At 38.9% G+C, this 21,132-nt stretch overlaps 2 protein-coding genes, 2 long non-coding RNA genes and 1 pseudogene across 6 annotated transcripts in view; 3 read left to right on the top strand and 2 right to left on the bottom strand.

The window, feature by feature from the left end:
• The window catches only part of LOC125201006 (disease resistance protein RGA2-like), a 71,381-nt gene that overhangs the window by 20,186 nt on the left and 30,063 nt on the right, over positions 1 to 21,132 (top strand). The gene's annotated exons all lie outside the window — the stretch shown is intronic.
• LOC125197192 (putative disease resistance protein RGA4) lies at positions 1,148 to 17,439 on the top strand. Of its 3 annotated transcripts, none has more exons than XR_016135459.1 (4): positions 1,148 to 4,824; positions 5,189 to 5,274; positions 16,884 to 16,979; positions 17,142 to 17,439. XR_016135459.1 is itself a non-coding variant. In XM_089064573.1 (3 exons), exons 1-3 carry the CDS (start codon positions 1,275 to 1,277, stop codon positions 8,643 to 8,645), a joined length of 3,690 nt encoding a protein of 1,229 aa, XP_088920699.1. In that variant the 5' UTR covers positions 1,148 to 1,274; the 3' UTR covers positions 8,646 to 8,824. The 3 variants fall into 3 exon arrangements, 1 of the variants encoding a protein (XP_088920699.1); XR_016135460.1 differs by having other exon boundaries at positions 17,045 to 17,439; XM_089064573.1 differs by lacking the exons at positions 16,884 to 16,979; positions 17,142 to 17,439 and adding an exon at positions 8,592 to 8,824.
• Positions 5,788 to 7,508, bottom strand: LOC125219812 (uncharacterized). The gene is made up of 3 exons (XR_007176214.2): positions 6,334 to 7,508; positions 6,150 to 6,221; positions 5,788 to 6,042 (listed from the first exon to the last, which is right to left on the bottom strand). It is a non-coding gene; the product is annotated as an uncharacterized LOC125219812 (long non-coding RNA).
• Positions 13,341 to 15,061, bottom strand: LOC125215963 (uncharacterized). The gene is made up of 3 exons (XR_007175329.2): positions 13,887 to 15,061; positions 13,703 to 13,774; positions 13,341 to 13,595 (listed from the first exon to the last, which is right to left on the bottom strand). It is a non-coding gene; the product is annotated as an uncharacterized LOC125215963 (long non-coding RNA).
• On the top strand, positions 17,117 to 20,331 carry LOC148931279 (putative disease resistance protein RGA4; annotated as a pseudogene).

The following is a 21,132-nucleotide window of genomic DNA, read 5'->3' as shown; positions in this document are numbered from 1 at the left end:
TGGCTTGTAAGTAGCTAGCTCGGGAATCAAGTTTAATAACATGACATGAGGTACATATAGACCCAAAAATTAGGCCCAGTCCATATAACTCACCCACAAAATTTTATAATTTAATTATGTAATTAGCATTTATTAATCAAAATTCAGATTTGGTATTTTTTTTTTGTATAAAATTTATTTAAACTCAAAAAGAATTTTCTTAAACTTTATGATGTCGTACAAATTTTGAATGAAGCAAATAAACTAGAAATGATTATTTTTCATGATTTTATAAGCAATTCCAAAAAAGAATAAGACAACTAAATGCATACATCATATTATTCTATAATAATGAAATCTAACATTTTTTCAAAACAAAAATAAATAATATTCCATCCGTCCCACTTTAGGAGTTCCGCTCACTTTTACACACCCATTTTGTAAAAATCATAGTAATAAATAGTTAAAGTGGAGAAATGGTAAAGTACGAGAGAGAATAATATTGAGAAGAGTGTTAATAACATTATTCTCTCTCTTATTTTATCATTTCTCCACTTTAACTATTTATTAGTATGATTTTTACAAAACGGGTTTGCAAAAGTTACTGGGACTCCAAAAGTGGGACGTAGGGAGTATTAAAAATTATATTCACTTTTTTTGGAGATGCAAAAATTATACTCCGGCCCATTGAAGATGACTCACTTTTTTTTTGGTTTGTCCAAACCAAGATGACTCCTTATTTAAAATGAAAACACTTTTATCTCTACTTTATTTACTCGCTCTTACTTTACTCTATCCACTTAACACACAAAATAAAGAAGCATAAAATCTTGTGCCGCATGAGTCATCTTCCTTTTGCACGAAGGGAGTATATACCAAGTCCTTTTTTTTCTCATGACACACACGTTTAAGAAATAAAGACTGTTTAGTTTTTTTTTTATCACGATTAACTAATATAAGTACTTATATTTATCTTTTATTTTAATCAACTCACCATTATAAGTAGCTTAAGTCACAAATTGTTTAACAAATTTGATCAAAATTTTCTCGTTGAAACATAATTTGACTAGATATATACTCATTTGTCATTTGGCTACTAAAATTTAAAGAAAAAGAAGTTATCGGCAGTAGCTGATGGATAAGAAAATGAAAAAGAAAAGCATATCTTGAATGAAAAGCATATCTTATCCTTATCGTTTCCTAAGATCTCACTTTCTCTTCTCTCACTGCACCAATAATCCATTTCCATTCCTAAACTCTAAACCTTCCCTCTGAAACAGTTATCAGCTCAAAGAATGGAGGGAGAAGCTGCCGCCGCCGTCCTTCAAGTTCTTGTTCAAAACCTCATCGACCACTCCAAGAAAGAGTTCTCACTTGTCCGTGGCCTCGAAAAAGAAGCAAAAAAGTTAAGTGAGAGTCTGGACACGATCCAGAAATACTTGAATGATGCAGAGATGAGTACTAATCCCGGTGATGCTGTCAAAAGCTGGCTCAAGAAGCTTGAAAACGTGGCGTTCGATGCTGACAACGTTTTGGATGAGTTCAACTATCATCTCCTCTGCAAACAAATCAAGCCCATCATGCCCAACAAACCCATGAAACAAAAGGTACTATCATGCTTCTCACCATGCCTTAATTATTCACGTTCCCGAAGTATGGCTCTTAGAATCCAAGAAATCAATGAGAATTTAGAGGTCATTAACAAAGAGGCTGCGGATCTTGGCCTCAAAGAGATGCTTGCCACCAATGTGCCCACTTTGCCTGATGTGTCTCGTGAAACTGACTCATTCACTCTTGATCCAAATTTTATTGGAAGAGTTAAGGTGACGTCAGAAATAGTTGAAAGGGTTACCTCTTGTATCACAACTGATGAACGTGTTTCTATCCTTGCCATTGTGGGAATGGGAGGATTAGGGAAGACAACTTTGACTAGGAAAGTCTTTCATCTTCTAAAACAAAAGAATCTGTTTGGATCATATATTTGGGTGCATGTTTCTCAAATTTTTGATCCAATTGTTCTTCTCAAGAAAATTCTCAAAGAGTTAATTTCTTCTGATCAAGTTGAAGTTGAGAGTAGGCAAGACATTCTCAAAAAGATTCAAGAAGCTTTGAACGATAAGTCTTATCTTCTTATTCTTGATGATGTTTGGAATGAAGATCGTCCCACATGGGATGGTTTTATCAATTCCTTGTTGGGCGTTAGTTCTATTAAGGGAAATGTCATTGTTGTTACCACTAGAAGTATGGTGGTTGCTTCAACTGTGAGTGCACTTTATACTCATAAGCTTGAAGGATTATCAAAGGACGATTGTTGGTCAATTATCAAAGCAAAAACATTTGGAAAAGAGGATGTTCCATCACTATTTGAGCCAATTGGGACAGAGATTGCGAAAAAATGTCAAGGTTTGCCGTTAGCTGCAAACGTAGTTGGCGGAGTACTGCACAATAAATCTGAAGAAGAATGGCGCTCAATCAAAGATAATTGGATTTCACAAGATGAAGGAGATCATATCAGAAAGATATTGAAGTTGAGCTTTGATAATTTGTCTCTACCATCACTTAAGAAGTGTTTTGCATATTGTTCGATTTTTCCTAAAGGTCATAGAATCGAAAGGAAGAAATTGATTGAGTATTGGATGGCAGAAGGATTTCTTGTAGCTAACAGAAGCAGTGACATGGAATCTATGGGAGACAAATTTATCACTGTTCTTATACACAACTCTTTACTGCAAATTGCAAAAAGAGATGATTATGATGGAAATGTGGAAAGTTGTGTGATGCACGATCTTGTGCATGATCTTGCATATTCTATTTTAGGTGGTCCTCAAGATGCATCTGACATCTTCCCAGTTCGATACATGTTCCTTGAAAAAAAATCAAAGCATGTTTTCAAAAAAAATGCAAAATATTTGCGAACATTATTGTCCATGGATAACAGTTATGCTAACATGTTGTCAGAGTTCAAATGTCTTCATGTTTTAATAATATTTGGAAGTGATAGAGATATTGAGTTGCCAAGTTCAATAATGAAGTTGATACACTTGAGAGTTCTTAATATTAATGGATCAAGAATTAGACGTCTTCCAGATTGGATTGGTAAACTGGTTCACTTGCAAACACTGAGAGCTGAGAAAGTTCATTTATTGAAACTTCCAAGTACTTTGAAATACTTGATTAACTTAAGGCATCTCTATGTTAAGAAAAATGTAGATTTGCCTGCCGAGATGGGGCTATTAACTTCTCTCCGAACCCTAGATTATTTTAGTGTGGGCGACAAGAGTGGCTATAAAGTTGAAGAACTTGGAAGTTTGAACGATCTCAATGGAAAATTGGAAATTTCTAAGCTGGAAAAGGTTGGTAACAAGGAAGAGGCCGAGAAAGCAAATCTACATAAAAAGTCAAAGTTATTGGAGTTGCACCTGGTGTGGAATCATCAATATGGAGGTCAAATTAGTGAGAAAGAAAGTGAAAGTGAATGTAGAAACGATGAGAATGTGATGGAAGGCCTTCAACCTCACTCAAACCTGAAGAAGTTAGAGATTTACGGATTCAAGGGAAAAAGATTTCCGACATGGACTGCAGTTGAAAATGCGGCTCAAGGCTCTTGGATCCCACTTAACAAGTTGATCGAAGTAAAACTTTCACAGTGCTCAGAATGTGAAGAAATCCCAATGTTAGGGCAGTTGCCAAATCTCAAGTCTCTCTCTTTGGTAGGATTGAGCAATGTAAAGTCCATAAAGTCTTATGCCCATGAATCCCAGTGTATTGGTTTTCCAGCTCTTGAAAGCCTCCAAATATATGACATGCCTAAGCTGACAGAGTGGGTACACACAGAATCAGTGGATGTAAGTGGTGTCAAGCTATTTCCTCGCCTCCAGCACTTGGCGATCCAATTTTGCAAGCAGTTGACCAATTTTCCAGCTCTTTACTTGTCGCCTCTCAACCATTTGACTATTAGTGGCATTGGGAGTTACAGGCCTTTAGCAAACATATTTGAGACCCAGTTGATGTTGCTAACACAGCTTTGCGTAAAAAGAATAGATGATCTGGAATGTCTCCCTGATTGGTTATTCGAAAGCAATCCCAATCTGTCGGTATTGGAGATAAAGGAATGCCCCAATTTGAGAGGACTACCAGATGGTCTATGCAACATCAGTTCTTTGGAGAAGTTGATTATAAAAAAGTGTCAAAATTTGGAACATATGGGCGTACAACAATCAGAAGGAAGCCTCGCATGTCTTAAAGAGTTGGATATTAAGGACTGCAATGCTTTGGTGTATGTGCCGTGTGAACTGCTTGGATTCTCGCTCGAGAAACTGAGGTTGGAGAATTTAAGTAGCCTACAGAATGTAGCTGAGATAATTGATTGTCTGCCGAAATTGGCCCGTCTAACAAGTCTGAGAATGCTTGGTGTTCCTCAATTTTCAGCTGATAATTATATTGGTATTCGAAGGCTGAAATTAGATTTTAGCGTGATGGGATCAATGGAGACTGTTGATGGCATATTGCAAGGATGCAGCTTCACAATTGATGGATTAGAATTGAAGGGGAGGGAAGGTTGGGAAAGTCTGCCGAAATCAATTCAAACTCTCACTGCTCTGGAAAAATTAAAGTTGGAGAATTTTGGAATGGAAGAGTTACCTGATTGGTTAGGAAACTTCTCATCCCTATTACGGGTGTTGGAGATAAGTAATTGCAACAAGTTAAGGCGTCTACCCATGGATGTGATACGGTGCTTCGCTAAGTTGAAATACTTAATTATTTCAAACTGCCCACAAGTATGTTTTGACATTTCCCAATGGCCCTACATTTCCCATATCGCCTTCATCGTCATTGATGGACTACGTGAGTATCAATATTTTTCTTGTTTTTTTTTTGTTTTCAGAAACCGTTGCATGTCTATTTCCTCACCTCCATTTCACTTTAAAGATTTATAAAACTTGTGTTGTTTCTATTTCGATTTTCTCATTATTTTAGCATTTTAATAAAAATTCCCCACCTTATGGTAAGTGGGTGATTTTAATATTGACACACATATTTTTCAACAATTCTTTTATCTTTTCACATAATTTGTAACGTGGGTGATTTTTCTTACTCATTTCCCACCTTTTTAAATCCAATTTATGAGAATATTTAATGTTATAGTGATAATATTTTTCCATGCTTTCCACCACTGAACATTTGACAATAAAATGGTTTGATGAGGCAGTAGTGGTGAAAAAAAAAGATGATGCAGTGCGCAGGGAGGAATTGTGGAGAATTTTCTTGGAGCGAAGGCAACGCAAAATTCGTGTGGTAAGAAAGTTAGACAATTGTACACATTTTACACATGATTATTGCATGAAAACTGACAAAAGTAAGGTATTTAAGAAGTTTGGATTGATTGTTTCTTGTATATTAGTATAAAAAACAAAACCCTCCTAGAGCGACTATTAGAATGTTATCACGTGCATTTTTAACTAGAGGAATTTGAAAAACGATCTTGTGATGGTCCTCGATAGTTGAATAGTATATGAAACTTCATTTTGGAATAGAAGACGGTGTCTTGTGTTTTATAAGTGATCTAGTAGTTTAGAAGCTCAAGAGCCAATTTTTGATAATATGTTTCCATGCTTTCCGCCGCAGAAAACATGTGACAAAAATATGGTGTTGTAATACCCGCGCCAGTTTATAATTATTTGTGTTCAATATAGTAATGTGGAACTAGAGAAGTAACGTCCTCTCCTTTCATTTAAATAAATGGAACGTGAGCCTTTATTGAAACTAATTCTTTCTTTTATTATTTTCGTTACAAGAAGATAGAAATAAAAAAAAAATAAGGATGAGCGAGCAAATTAGAACAGACTAAAGATACACTTCGGACTAAAGAAGTTCGAATATCCTTCTACATACACAAACTATCAAACTAGCTTTCCAATGAGTTACATGGAGTAAAAGATCGGGATGTGAGCTTTCAAACAAGCCTTCGGTTTTCTTCCTTTAGGCCCGAACCGCGGCCCGAGAAGCCCGTCAGGCCGAGGATAGCGGGCTGGGCCGGGAGCAATACAGCAGCCAAGTCTTGCTCTACCCGAAAAGAAATTGAGACAATGACAAAAGTTAACAAAACCTCATATAACAAATGTGAAAATCTGCCAAGTAAGAGGAAATTCTAGGAAATGAGACAACAATACCTTGCAAAAGTGAACACAAGTTGTACTAAAAATAGCAAGCATACTCCTGCACCTCCCCACCTTAACCGAGAGCTGCAATGAGAAAACAAAAGTTCTTAAAACTAAGGAGTACAAGGCTGCAAAATCTGTGTACTAAACAATAAATTAAGGAGGGACAAACTGAGATAAAACAAGTAGAGTTTACCTCTCAATGCTGCCAAAAATTGGAGGCTTGCCTCTTTTGGAGTGGCAACTTATCCTTGACCGACTCCTTGCCATTCAACTAACCCAAACCGTCGCCCTCCAGCTGCACCAAATCAGTCCAACCCGAGCAGCCACCTGCTCCCCTGCACATCAAACAAATAACCTAATGAAGGTAGTACTTAGGCTTCAAGAAAGAGACAAATGAAATGAATTAAAGGTGCCATCTGCAGCATGAGAACAAAGAGCTTTGACAGCCCATTTAATTTCCCTAAGGTACACAAAATCAGCCTATAAAAAGCCCCTCCACCACACTTATGAACTCCCTTCCGCATACTTCAAACTTCCAGCAACATAACAAGATTGAGAGTAGGAGAGCTTTTGTTCTAAGAGCTGAAAATTCAAGCAGCTAGGGTTTCAAGAGGTAATACACCCCCATCCTTTTTCTTAATCAATCTTTCATGTCATCATGTAGAAACACTAGAACCAGAAGCAATAAGCTACTGCCTTTACATCAAAAATCAACAGCTTAAGTAGTTTTCACAGCATAGAAACTCACATGTTGTTGCAACTGCCTTCAAATGTTAAAAGCCCCACCACAGTGGCACATTATAACCATTTCAAGATCAATACTCTAGCCTAAAGATCAAGCTCATTGCAGTGAGCTAAACATTAGCTCAAAACTCACAAACTCAAGTCAATAATAAAAAAAAAAAAGGCCACCAACATAACTACTGTCCAAATCTCAACAAAATACATAGAAGGGAGTATAAGAACGTAGCTTTAGGGCCGAGGGGATCCTCGGAGACCGCCGGCGACGGCGAGGCCATGAGGGCAGCCGCGGGGACTCCACGGCAAGCTCCAGCTCCTGAGGTGAAGACGGTATCGCGTACACCAAGCAACGGCAGGATGGCCATTTGCAGAGCCCGATCCCAGCGTCGAATCGCCGTGGCTGTGGCTGCCTCGGCGGCGCATCCAGACGATGATGGCTGCGATAGCGAAAGGAAGAAAAGGGGCGGAGAGGAATGGTGCGGCGCCGAGCGATGGAGCAGGCGGCAGCCCAGCTCGTCGGGCGGCCGCGGATGAGGACGGCGGCGGTTGGCGGCGATACCGCCGAGAGAAAGAAGAGAGAGAAGTTGATTAGGGTTGTGTATGATTTGGGGATTTTTGATGAAGGTTGAGAGAGAGGCCGATGGATTGAAGGAAGGGGGAGTAGTATTTGGGCCTCTTTAATTCTAGCAATTGGGTTTTCTTTTTAGATGTTGGGCCTCCTAATTTTTATTTTGTGTTGGGCTGGTGATGTAGGTATTAATTTGAGCCTCTAATTAATTTGAAGTAGGTATGAAGAACCTAATTAAATCATGGGCCTTTCGATGTTATGGACTTAATAATTAATAGTCCGCAAATTAATTCCACGAAGATAAGTCTAATTTTCCGGAAATTAGCAAGAGTGCTCAAATGATTAATTTTAAGAAATTACGATACGCTAACGATGAATAGACCTCGAGCCAAATTTTTAGTACTTAAATGAATGGCTTAGGAGGTAACACCCTCAAGTTAAGCGAATAATTTTCCCAATTTAATTAAATCTACTGATTTAATTAATATTCAAGAATTCTAGAACTCTTCTAGAAAATTTAGAGGAAGAATAAAATGATCACACACTTAGGATGCATTCATGTTTAAGCTTAACGGATATCTCAAAATCTAATTAAGTATCATTTTATTTCCTAAAGGGACGTCTTCGAACGTCATCTAAGACCAAGTTAAGGAAATTTTCGGAAGGAGCTTTAGCTTTTGAGGTGGGCATTTCTTTCAAAATGTGATTTCAGTATGAAAATGTGAATCTTTGCTCAAGTATATTGTCATGCCATGTTTTATTTTATGATTACCTATCTGCTTGGCTATGCCAATTTAGTTAAATCGAATTCGGGTCCCAGTAGGGCCGCAAACCCTACTCGGACTAGTGTACACATAAGGGGACCGTGAGCTAACAAAAGGGGTTGGCCGGTCCAGTGACCGTCGTGGAATGTGGCCACATTCCCGGTTCACATCAGTTTCAGATATGGTATATCTATGTTACGTGATTGCGCAATCAAATCTTTACTAAAGGAAAAGTATTTTAGTGACTCGGGTCTTTTAAGTAAAACCCCGTGATCACTCAACTGTGGCATTGACAATTAAAGATAGAACCATTTTTGGCAATGTGCCCACTGAGTATATCAAATACTCAGCCCTGCATGTTATTTTTCAAATGTGCAGGTTGAACGTGGACGAGCAGGCGAAGGTGTTGGGACAAGACTTTTAAATAAGTAGTTAGGTAACCCAAAGTAGCATGTCTTCATACGTGCTATTTTGTCTTGGACTCTTCCGCTGCAAAAAAACTAGAATTTTGTGCTAGAAAGCTATGAACTTAGTCTTGATACTCTGAACACGTTTTGACTATGTACCCATATGCCTTTGATACTTTTGATTTAAGTGATTTCATCCTTTTATTGTTGTCCCTTGATTATTGAGAATTGTTTAGTTGCGAAATAGCTACACTCACTAGCACTAGGGAGTTGTGGTCGTGACAGAGTGGTATCAGAGCAACGTTCTTTCGCTCTGGACCCAAGAACCTTCTTTTCAAGCCTTAGTCTAGAATGATAGTACTAGACTAGAATAGTACTAAAATGGAAAGCTTAAAGGGACCCAACACCTCTCCTCGTCACGTTCAACCGCGGCAAAGGAGGTAAATACCTATGTTCTTAAAATTTTTTTTTTTTAGTCATGCAAAAAACTACGCAACTTTTTTTCATGGAAATGTATCTTGCATGAAACTTTATGAGTTGCTTTTGACATTAAGTGTAATGTGCTATGCATGATCAACTATGTGATCTTTGAGCTTATGGTGATGGAGTTAATAATTTATAGCTGGGACTACGCATGCGAACATAGAATGCCTACGAAGGACGTTAGACTAAACGCTCTTGAACAGTGTTGTAAGTTGATGACTTCCTTACCGCTTTTCTAAGCGATAAATGAACAAGTATATGCAAGTTAGGGCAAACCCCTAATTTTGTTTTAAGAATGAGGAAATATAGATGAATGTGTCTAAAAGTGGACCCCACACCTTTTCCTCTACCCTATCTCTTGACGAGACCACGATCCATGATGTTGTAATTGGAACAATTCCAAATTTACAAGAATGAACCTAACAATTTATAAATAACCCATCTATTCTTAGATGGTAACGATCACACGAGATACGAGAAACTACCTACGGCACATGGGCGTCTGTTGAACGTTTTAAATGATGTGAACAACATGAAGTTCCCTTTGTCTTCATGATCTCAATCATAACCAAAATAAGCGTACCCTCGATCCAGTTAAGGAGGTGTATCCTTACACGAAAAGATATCGTACCTACGATCTAATTAAGTGATCCAGTCTTGCGTAGCAAATCAAGGAGGCTACGCGATCTAGAAACAATGCTTATAGCACGCTGTGAAGCACGATGGAGAGTGCAATGTTTTACGAGAATGACCGTCCTGACTTATCGAGAACATTATGAAAATATGACCTTCAACGACAGTTATTAGTAGTAACACCAGGAATCCTAGCTTGGAATGTATGGTTTCCTATAACGCCCTGATCATGTCCGAGCTCCGAAAGAGCAAACAAGGGAGTGTCACATAACTGGAACAGATGATTATGATCAACAGTACTTACTTGGATTCCAATCGATTTCTTTCTATGAACCTCCTTAATGAAAATGCCCTCGTCTACTTTAGACTTTAGATTGACTTGCATTTATGCAAGTAATGCCTCACTTTTTCCTTTGAAAGTTGTGACTCTCTTTCAGTTGGTTGGCTATAGTAGTTGAGCTCCTTGTTTAGAAAATGTAAAGTGTTGAATTCATAAGCTTCGGTCATAAACCTTCGATTCTAAAGTTGCTTACGACCATGCCCTCTAGAATAATCTCATTGTGAACATCCTTAACAAGGGTGTCCTGCCGTCTATTTAAGACTTTTGATTGACTCGCGTTTTGGCAAGTAATAAGTCACTATAATTTTTTCAACGAAAGTGGTGACTTACTTTCAAATCTTAAATTCAGAAGACTCGTATGTTCTCAAACATCTTTGTTGGTTGTTGTCTCCTATGACCCCCCCTATTCGCAAGATCAATAACCTGGTTTCATTAACTCTCACGATATAACTTCATCCTTAAGTTGCTTATTGTTCAGACATTTCTCCTCAGAGAATGGCACAAAAAGTGGAACTTTTGTTCACCTCCTTATTTGGCAACCATAATGTGACTATTTCGTTCTTATATGGGTGAATTTGTTTTGCCCAGTTCCACTACATGCATTGTTTCTAGCTCATGATTTATTTCTGAAACACTGAGTTAAGGCTAGTGTATTGCATATCCCTTGATGTATTGGACCTATTTGATCGTTCCAAAAAGTTTCTTTCACCTTGGTTGCCTCTAACCAAACTTGCGAACCTATTGACGTGATTCCACAATATCACATTATGATGTCGTTAAACCATGATAAACATTGATTCGTGGCAATTGCCTGTGTTTCTAAACTCTTCCATGACTGATAGACTCGGGCTTTGACATGTTGAAACCATCATCCTTAATGTTCAGATCTTTTCAAATTGAGCCGACAATTGAAATATCCTATATGGTAGCCCACTATTGAAATTGAGAGATAATTCAACTTCATCCTATTTTCATGATCCATCTCATGTTATTTCAAGCTTCCATCAGAAGTGAGTTCACAATCTCATGGGTTTACCTAAGACCATTCGAACCACATAGTTCTCTGATTGGTCATGATAAGTTCAATTGACCTCAGTGTTTGCCTTCAAAATAAATTGTCGCAGCTTGATTAAAGAAATTTTCAACCATGCTTCTTCTACGCAATTTCAGATCCTATCCAAGTTAAGACTGATCGGTAAATCGTCGAGTTCTTAATACAAGACTCTCATGGAAGGCATAGCCTTAATTCTGTATAGATACAGATGACCGACATACATGCAGAAGCAATACGCCAACCAGAAGCGACGGTATAAATAACAACATGAAAAGTTGACTATTCGCACCTGTGTGCCACCTGTAACGAGCTACTAAGGGATGGAATGTTACGCTATTTACGCAGGTAATAGGACACAAAAAGAGAACTGTAAATGAGTCTTATATACATATAGACCTAATGACTCTTCGTCGCGCAAGACTTATTTAACTAAGCAATTCAGTGATTGACGGGCAAATAACGAAGTGAACTAAGAGAGACACAAGAAATGGAATCAAGATCATCGTTAGGAAACGAAATCTAGTTAAAATATGAACACTCTCATAGATTACGTTTTAAAGAGCGGATGTCTTCGACAAGAGGAAAATCGTCCGAGATGTGGCACAATAAAACCAACGAATGAAGGAACGATCGGGAAAATGGAAACGTATTTCAAATAAGAATAAGAAGCAACAACTTGCCCCAATAAGAATGGCGGTAGACAAACCTATCTCAATAAGAAGGTTGAGTACCGACTGAAGGTCTCTCCCTGCGCTCAGTGATCAAGAAACCACCGTGGAAAGTGCACAGTTAGGACACATAGGTGCCTTAATAGTAGCAGAAGCGCACATTTCTCCAGGGAATGTCGAACAAGAATACTAGGACAGGAGGGAGACATGACTATCAAGGGCAGCGTCAGCAGCTGCAGGCACTTCAAACTGAGCCGAGAAGAAAGGCAGTCCCAGCCCCACCCCAGCGGCAGCTACGCCAGAGGTTTCCCACTCAGGCTATAGTTACTGCACTGAGGCAGGAGAAGCCTAAGATTGAGCAGGGAACCAGGAGCAAGGCAATTTAGCAGGTATGAGAACTCTCCTCAACGTACCTATTGCCATTCGTTCATATCAGCACCTTGCGTGGATACTTTAGAACTACCTACTGATGCAATCGAACATAAGATGAGGGTGTCCTCACCCGTAGGAGGCCTTATAGATATCTCACGAACTTGCTCAAACGTAGAATTCACTATGGGAAACCTTAAGTTAGTGGCTCACAATTTTACATGTGATGATGATGTGGAACGTCGACATCATATTGGGAATGGATTGGTTAGCTGAAAACTACGCTACCATTCTTTGTAAGGAGAGGCAGATCTCGCTGCAATACCCAGGGAAGGAACCCACAATCTTCCACGGAATCTCCATGAGGCGACGAAAGTCCATAATTTCTGCACTACAAGCAACCACTATGATAAGGAAAGGATACCCTGCATACCTCGTTTACCTGAATGGGGAAGAGAAAGAGGACCGAAAGATAGAGGATGTAGCAGTGGTACGAGAATTTCCGGATGTCTTTCCTGACGCACTACCTGGATTGCCGCCAGACAGGCAATTAGAATTCACAATCGATCTCGAACCAGGATCGGCCCCAGTATCGAAGGCACCATACAGAATGGCGCCTAAGGAATTAGAAGAACTCAAGATACAGTTACAGGAACTACTAGACCTAGGCTTCATCCGACCCAGTGTGTCACCATGGGGCGCACCAGGGCTCTTCGTAAAGAAGAAGGACGGAACACTGAGGAAATATGTGTTCGACCCGAAACACATAGTCCACCAAGAAGAAATGGTTTTGGAACCAGACTAAAGCTATGAAGAGAAACCAGAGGCAATCTTGGATAGGAAGGTCAAGGAATTAGGAAATAAATCCATTGTAACGGTGAAAGTTCTATGGAAGCACCATGGTCACGAGGAAGCTACGTGGGAACTGGAAGACAAGATGAAGGAAAAGTACCCAGAGCTTTTTGAGTAACTTAAGCAAAATTTCGGGACGAAATTTTCGTTAAGGAGGGTAGAATGTAATACCCGCGCCAGTTTATAATTATTTGTGTTCAATATAGTAATGTGGAACTAGAGAAGTAACGTCCTCTCCTTTCATTTAAATAAATGGAACGTGAGCCTTTATTGAAACTAATTCTTTCTTTTATTATTTTCGTTACAAGAAGATAGAAATAAAAAAAAAATAAGGATGAGCGAGCAAATTAGAACAGACTAAAGATACACTTCGGACTAAAGAAGTTCGAATATCCTTCTACATACACAAACTATCAAACTAGCTTTCCAATGAGTTACATGGAGTAAAAGATCGGGATGTGAGCTTTCAAACAAGCCTTCGGTTTTCTTCCTTTAGGCCCGAACCGCGGCCCGAGAAGCCCGTCAGGCCGAGGATAGCGGGCTGGGCCGGGAGCAATACAGCAGCCAAGTCTTGCTCTACCCGAAAAGAAATTGAGACAATGACAAAAGTTAACAAAACCTCATATAACAAATGTGAAAATCTGCCAAGTAAGAGGAAATTCTAGGAAATGAGACAACAATACCTTGCAAAAGTGAACACAAGTTGTACTAAAAATAGCAAGCATACTCCTGCACCTCCCCACCTTAACCGAGAGCTGCAATGAGAAAACAAAAGTTCTTAAAACTAAGGAGTACAAGGCTGCAAAATCTGTGTACTAAACAATAAATTAAGGAGGGACAAACTGAGATAAAACAAGTAGAGTTTACCTCTCAATGCTGCCAAAAATTGGAGGCTTGCCTCTTTTGGAGTGGCAACTTATCCTTGACCGACTCCTTGCCATTCAACTAACCCAAACCGTCGCCCTCCAGCTGCACCAAATCAGTCCAACCCGAGCAGCCACCTGCTCCCCTGCACATCAAACAAATAACCTAATGAAGGTAGTACTTAGGCTTCAAGAAAGAGACAAATGAAATGAATTAAAGGTGCCATCTGCAGCATGAGAACAAAGAGCTTTGACAGCCCATTTAATTTCCCTAAGGTACACAAAATCAGCCTATAAAAAGCCCCTCCACCACACTTATGAACTCCCTTCCGCATACTTCAAACTTCCAGCAACATAACAAGATTGAGAGTAGGAGAGCTTTTGTTCTAAGAGCTGAAAATTCAAGCAGCTAGGGTTTCAAGAGGTAATACACCCCCATCCTTTTTCTTAATCAATCTTTCATGTCATCATGTAGAAACACTAGAACCAGAAGCAATAAGCTACTGCCTTTACATCAAAAATCAACAGCTTAAGTAGTTTTCACAGCATAGAAACTCACATGTTGTTGCAACTGCCTTCAAATGTTAAAAGCCCCACCACAGTGGCACATTATAACCATTTCAAGATCAATACTCTAGCCTAAAGATCAAGCTCATTGCAGTGAGCTAAACATTAGCTCAAAACTCACAAACTCAAGTCAATAATAAAAAAAAAAAAGGCCACCAACATAACTACTGTCCAAATCTCAACAAAATACATAGAAGGGAGTATAAGAACGTAGCTTTAGGGCCGAGGGGATCCTCGGAGACCGCCGGCGACGGCGAGGCCATGAGGGCAGCCGCGGGGACTCCACGGCAAGCTCCAGCTCCTGAGGTGAAGACGGTATCGCGTACACCAAGCAACGGCAGGATGGCCATTTGCAGAGCCCGATCCCAGCGTCGAATCGCCGTGGCTGTGGCTGCCTCGGCGGCGCATCCAGACGATGATGGCTGCGATAGCGAAAGGAAGAAAAGGGGCGGAGAGGAATGGTGCGGCGCCGAGCGATGGAGCAGGCGGCAGCCCAGCTCGTCGGGCGGCCGCGGATGAGGACGGCGGCGGTTGGCGGCGATACCGCCGAGAGAAAGAAGAGAGAGAAGTTGATTAGGGTTGTGTATGATTTGGGGATTTTTGATGAAGGTTGAGAGAGAGGCCGATGGATTGAAGGAAGGGGGAGTAGTATTTGGGCCTCTTTAATTCTAGCAATTGGGTTTTCTTTTTAGATGTTGGGCCTCCTAATTTTTATTTTGTGTTGGGCTGGTGATGTAGGTATTAATTTGAGCCTCTAATTAATTTGAAGTAGGTATGAAGAACCTAATTAAATCATGGGCCTTTCGATGTTATGGACTTAATAATTAATAGTCCGCAAATTAATTCCACGAAGATAAGTCTAATTTTCCGGAAATTAGCAAGAGTGCTCAAATGATTAATTTTAAGAAATTACGATACGCTAACGATGAATAGACCTCGAGCCAAATTTTTAGTACTTAAATGAATGGCTTAGGAGGTAACACCCTCAAGTTAAGCGAATAATTTTCCCAATTTAATTAAATCTACTGATTTAATTAATATTCAAGAATTCTAGAACTCTTCTAGAAAATTTAGAGGAAGAATAAAATGATCACACACTTAGGATGCATTCATGTTTAAGCTTAACGGATATCTCAAAATCTAATTAAGTATCATTTTATTTCCTAAAGGGACGTCTTCGAACGTCATCTAAGACCAAGTTAAGGAAATTTTCGGAAGGAGCTTTAGCTTTTGAGGTGGGCATTTCTTTCAAAATGTGATTTCAGTATGAAAATGTGAATCTTTGCTCAAGTATATTGTCATGCCATGTTTTATTTTATGATTACCTATCTGCTTGGCTATGCCAATTTAGTTAAATCGAATTCGGGTCCCAGTAGGGCCGCAAACCCTACTCGGACTAGTGTACACATAAGGGGACCGTGAGCTAACAAAAGGGGTTGGCCGGTCCAGTGACCGTCGTGGAATGTGGCCACATTCCCGGTTCACATCAGTTTCAGATATGGTATATCTATGTTACGTGATTGCGCAATCAAATCTTTACTAAAGGAAAAGTATTTTAGTGACTCGGGTCTTTTAAGTAAAACCCCGTGATCACTCAACTGTGGCATTGACAATTAAAGATAGAACCATTTTTGGCAATGTGCCCACTGAGTATATCAAATACTCAGCCCTGCATGTTATTTTTCAAATGTGCAGGTTGAACGTGGACGAGCAGGCGAAGGTGTTGGGACAAGACTTTTAAATAAGTAGTTAGGTAACCCAAAGTAGCATGTCTTCATACGTGCTATTTTGTCTTGGACTCTTCCGCTGCAAAAAACTAGAATTTTGTGCTAGAAAGCTATGAACTTAGTCTTGATACTCTGAACACGTTTTGACTATGTACCCATATGCCTTTGATACTTTTGATTTAAGTGATTTCATCCTTTTATTGTTGTCCCTTGATTATTGAGAATTGTTTAGTTGCGAAATAGCTACACTCACTAGCACTAGGGAGTTGTGGTCGTGACAGGTGTGGTGGACTTTTGTGATTTTCTCATCTTTTTTATTCTGGCTCTGTTCTCTACGGTTCGTGGTAGTGCTATTACTGGATAATAATTTTGGATGTAAATTCTTGGTCCAAATATCATTTGGGACTCATTTGGTTGGCAATTATCTTTAGGATTGTGATTATGAAGAAATAAATATGCTGGTTTTTAGTTATGTGATAGGAAACATAAAAAAAATGTTAGTAGAATTCAACTTTTAAGTTAGATTCAAATAGATATAAACTTGTAATGTTTTCGATTTCATTGCAACTAGTTTGGAGCTAATCTTTTTTTAGTAGATCAGCTTGCAAGACTAAGTTGCACACACTTATATCAAAATGGTTAATCGAACGCCACTTTTCCTCTCGACGAGATTATATTTATAATACACAATGTTTCCGTGCTAAAAGGAGAAAGGATTTGTGTTTGAGTTTGAGGAGCTTCCAGAGAGCTAGGAGGTGAAGAAGGAATCATTGTGCATCAAACATTTCTTCAAATTCACACTGGTAAGATTGCTTCACCAACCAATTAATTGCATATTCTTTGACTGATATAGTTTATATGATTGTAGAGAATGTGGATATATACAATTTGTTTGAGACATCATCTCCAATTCTAGTTTCTCTACCTCTTCACATTGTAAATGGCAAATCAAAATTTCCCAACAGGTTTGGCTGAAGAAGGTGAAACAGAGACTTGTTTAAAGAGTAGTGTCGAATTTGCATGCCAAGAAAGTTTGACGGTTGTACTCATTTTTTCCCTGATGTTATTGCATGGCAGTTTGGATTGATCTTGTTGCTGTTGTGTTTTATCGAACAAGATCCTACGTTTTGTATTGATGTCTTGGTCTTTTGTCTGACTATTAGATTATCGAACAAGATCCTACGTTTTGTATTGATGTCTTGGTCTTTTGTCTAGCCGGCCATGATGGACTCATAAAATTTCATTTCGGATAACAGATTTTGGTTTATGTTTTCTGATTTAGTGGTTTACTGTGTCCATTATCTTCCCCAATATGCTACTTTTCCAGCCAGTTTCTAATATTATGGACAGTGGCGGATCTAATATTATTAACATTTTGTTTCCATTGAATGCCATATGAGAGAAGCTCTCGCCGCCATGTTTCAAGTTGTTGCTCAAAATCCAACAAGTCAATGATAATTTGGACTCCATTAACAAAGTGGCTGCTGAGCTTGGGTGCGTGTATCTCAAATTTTTGATCCAACCGTTCTTTTAAGGAAAATCCTCAAAAAATTACCTTCCTCTTCCTATTATGAAATTTAAACTGAGAGTAGGCAAGATATGCTGAAAAGGATTCAAGAAGCTTTAAAAGATAAAACTTATCTCCTTATTCCTTATTGGACGTTACTTCTATCAAGGGAAATGCTATTGTTGTTACCACTAGAATTACAGAGGTGGCTACAATTGTGAGGGCACATCATACACACGAGCTGAAAGGGTTATCAGAAAATGATTTTTGTACAATTATAAAAAAAGAAGCTTAGGAAACAAAGATTTTCCGTCGGAATTTGAGGTTTTTGGGAAAAAAATTGCAACAAGATGTCAAGATTTGCCATTAGCTGCCAGCATAGTTGGTGGAATGCTGCGCAATAAATCTGAAGAAATATGGCGCTCATTTGAAAAGATTTGGCTTTCAAGCAATGGAAGAGATTATATCACAAAAATATTGAGGTTGAGCTTTGATAATTTGTCTTCAAACTCACTGAAAAGTGCTTCACATATTGTTCAATTTTCCCAAAAGGTCACAAAATGGTGAGGCAGGAGTTGATTGAGCTATGGATGTTAGAAGGGTTTCTCCAACATGATGAAAGAAATGACATGGAGTTTGTGGGCAACTATTTCTTCAACATTCTTCTACACAACTCTTTATTGGTAGTTGAAGAGAGAGATGCTTATGAAAATGTTGAAAGTTGTAGGATGCACAATCTTATGCATGATCTCGCAAGTTCTCTTTTAAGTGGAACCGATCAAGTTCAATATTTGTATCATGGAGTTGGTGACGGTGGCATCAATGAAAGAACCGAACCAGCAAACAAATACGTGCATACGTTGATCTTCCAAGGTGAAACTATTAAAACCACCATCTTCTCGAGTTTCAAATATTTGCAATTCCTAACTCTCGACTGTGATACAGTTACAGAGTTACCGAGTTCCATTCGTATGTTGATATGTTTGAGGAATCTTAATATTTCAAGAACACGAATTGAAAATTTGCCAGATTGGATTTGTGAACTCCGTTGCTTGCAAAAGTTGTATGCATTGACAAGGTCTCTGAGGGAACTGCCAAGTACGTTTGAGTACTTGATTAGTTTACAGTGTTTTTATATTCAGAGTGGTGTAAAGTTGCCTCCTAACATTAGGAGATTAACTAACCTGCAAGCTCTCAAGTTTAGAGTGGGAGAGCTGAAAGGATACACGATCGAAGAGTTGGGGAGTTTGGACAATCTCGAACGACTATCTATTGAGAATCTGGAAAAGGTAGCTGACATTGAAGAAGCAAAGAAAGCAAAGTTATCTGAGAAGCAAAAACTAAGCACCTTGGAGTTAGAATGGGCTGAAAATGGGGAAGGTGGAAGAAAAGACGAGTCTCTCAAAAACAAGAGAGAAAGGGATGATGAGGCTGTGGCTGTGTTGGAAGGCCTCGAACCTCACCAAGAGCTAAAGGTGTTAAAGATTGCAGGATTCAAAGGCGAAAGATTACCATCATGGATTGTTGAAAGGAGGCTTGACGGGTTGATTGAGATAACACTCAGTAGCTGCCAAGAATTTGAAGAAATTCCGACATTGGGGGACTTGCCAAAGCTTAAATTTCTTAGTTTGAGCAAATTGAGCAAGGTGAGGTCTATAATTTCTTTATTCAGTGGGACTGGAGTCTTTCCATCACTTGAAAGTATGTCTCTGATATTTATGGCTGAGCTGAGCGAGAGGAAACAAACAGAATTTGAAGGTGAGGTATTTCCTCGCCTTAAATCCTTGAAGATACACCACTGCTATAGATTGGAATATCTCCCAAACTGGTTATTCCGTAAAACTCAGTGTCTCTCTGAATTGGATATAAAGCATTGTCCCATGTTGAGAGCGTTACCAGATGGTTTACATGCTCTCGGTTCTCTGGAACAGTTGACTATAAGAGGCTGTCGAAATCTGAAGTCCATAGCGTATCCAAATGATGAGAGGAGCTTTACATCCCTCCGCAGTTTGGAGATTCATGATTGCCATGAGCTGGTGGAAATGGTGGAGCCATCAGCGCCTTTTCTCAAGAAAGTGACTGTGGTGGAGCTAAAGAGCCTTCAGAATCTACCTAGGTTTCTTCGTTGCTTGGAAAAATCACAATTTCTTGAACAACTGACCGTTGTTGCTGTCCCTACATTCATGTTCAATTCTAGTGGCTATATCTGGCCTTTTCGCAGGTTGAAAAAACTGGAGATCGATATTAGCAGGCTATGGTCAGAAGAGAATAGAGTGGCTATTAATGCGAGAGTCGACTACATATTGCAAGACTGTCACTTTTCACTTGGTGAACTAACTTTGACAGGGCTAGATGTATGGAAGTGTTTGCCAAAATCTATTCAACATCTCAAGGTTCTTCATAGTTTAGAGTTGGAGGGTTTTGGAGAAGAAGCATTGCCTGAATGGTTTGGACATCTCTCATCTCTGACAAAGTTGTGCCTATCTGATTTTACAAACTTGGACGGTCTTCCCTCAATGCAGAGCCTCACCAAATTACAGGAGTTTCACATTCGTGATTGTCCAAAATTACCGATTGAGTCTGAGAGGAACAAGTTGTCGAGTCACATCCTCATCTACTTCAATGGTCACAAGATTTAGATCCATTGCTCAATTGTAAGTCTAATCTTCCCTTGTGTACTCTACATAGAAAGTGAATCAGTATAAAATTTCATCCAAAATATAAGCCTTTTATTACTTTAATAGGATTCTAATTATACATGAGGTTTCAATGTGCTTTTTTGAAAGTCTTTTGTATTGTGTTGAAATCAAAGCTAACTATACTTATGTTGAAAAATGTGAGTGAAGCCTTACAAAGATACTAAATTCTCATAATCTATGTTCCAGCTTCGTTCCTACTTGTGTTTTTATAAGGAAGCTAGCCACTGCCGCAATATAAAGCAGTTATACAGAAAGCTAAGGACTCTGGAGGAGGATGACGGAGGATTTGTGTTTGAGTTTGAGGTGAAGAAGGCATTATTGTCCATTAAAATTTCTTCAACTCCACACTGGTAAGATTTAAGTTCACCAACAATTAATCTCATATACTTTAACTGATATTTTTCTAAAATTTGTTTGAGATATCATATTCAATTCTATCCATGTTTTGACATATGTTTTCCTCTACTTGTTCAGACTGTAAACTGCATATTAAAATTTCCCCAACAGGTTTGGAGAAGAAGATGAAGCAGAGACTTGTTTTATTTGCATAGCAAGAGAGTTTGATGGCTGTACTCATTTTATCCATAACGATTGAATGAAAATTGTAAAATGTAAGGTATTTAAGAAGTTTGGATTGATTTTATTGTTGTTGTATTTTATGGAACAAGCTCCTATATTTTGTAGTTATGTCTTGGTCTTTTGTCTGATTATAAGACTTCTGTCACTTTACTTATATTTAGTGATGGATGC

The sequence above is a fragment of the Salvia hispanica genome, chromosome 2, assembly GCF_029641045.1.
Source record: "Salvia hispanica isolate PSC_SH4W2 chromosome 2, Shi_PSC_v1, whole genome shotgun sequence".
In the NCBI taxonomy this organism is placed as follows: Eukaryota; Viridiplantae; Streptophyta; class Magnoliopsida; order Lamiales; family Lamiaceae; genus Salvia; species Salvia hispanica.
Note: the sequence above shows the minus strand (reverse complement) of the source record. Positions and strands in the feature narration are given on the sequence as shown.

What these genes read in the sequence shown, in the direction of transcription:
- LOC125197192 (XM_089064573.1), top strand. Translation starts at nt 1,275, where the DNA reads ATGGAGGGAGAAGCTGCCGCCGCCGTCCTTCAAGTTCTTGTTCAAAAC. An exon ending in CATCGTCATTGATGGACTAC is followed by an intron (nt 4,825 to 5,188) that starts GTGAGTATCAAT and finishes TTGATGAGGCAG; the next exon opens with TAGTGGTGAAAAAAAAAGAT. An exon ending in GGCAACGCAAAATTCGTGTG is followed by an intron (nt 5,275 to 8,591) that starts GTAAGAAAGTTA and finishes TCAAATGTGCAG; the next exon opens with GTTGAACGTGGACGAGCAGG.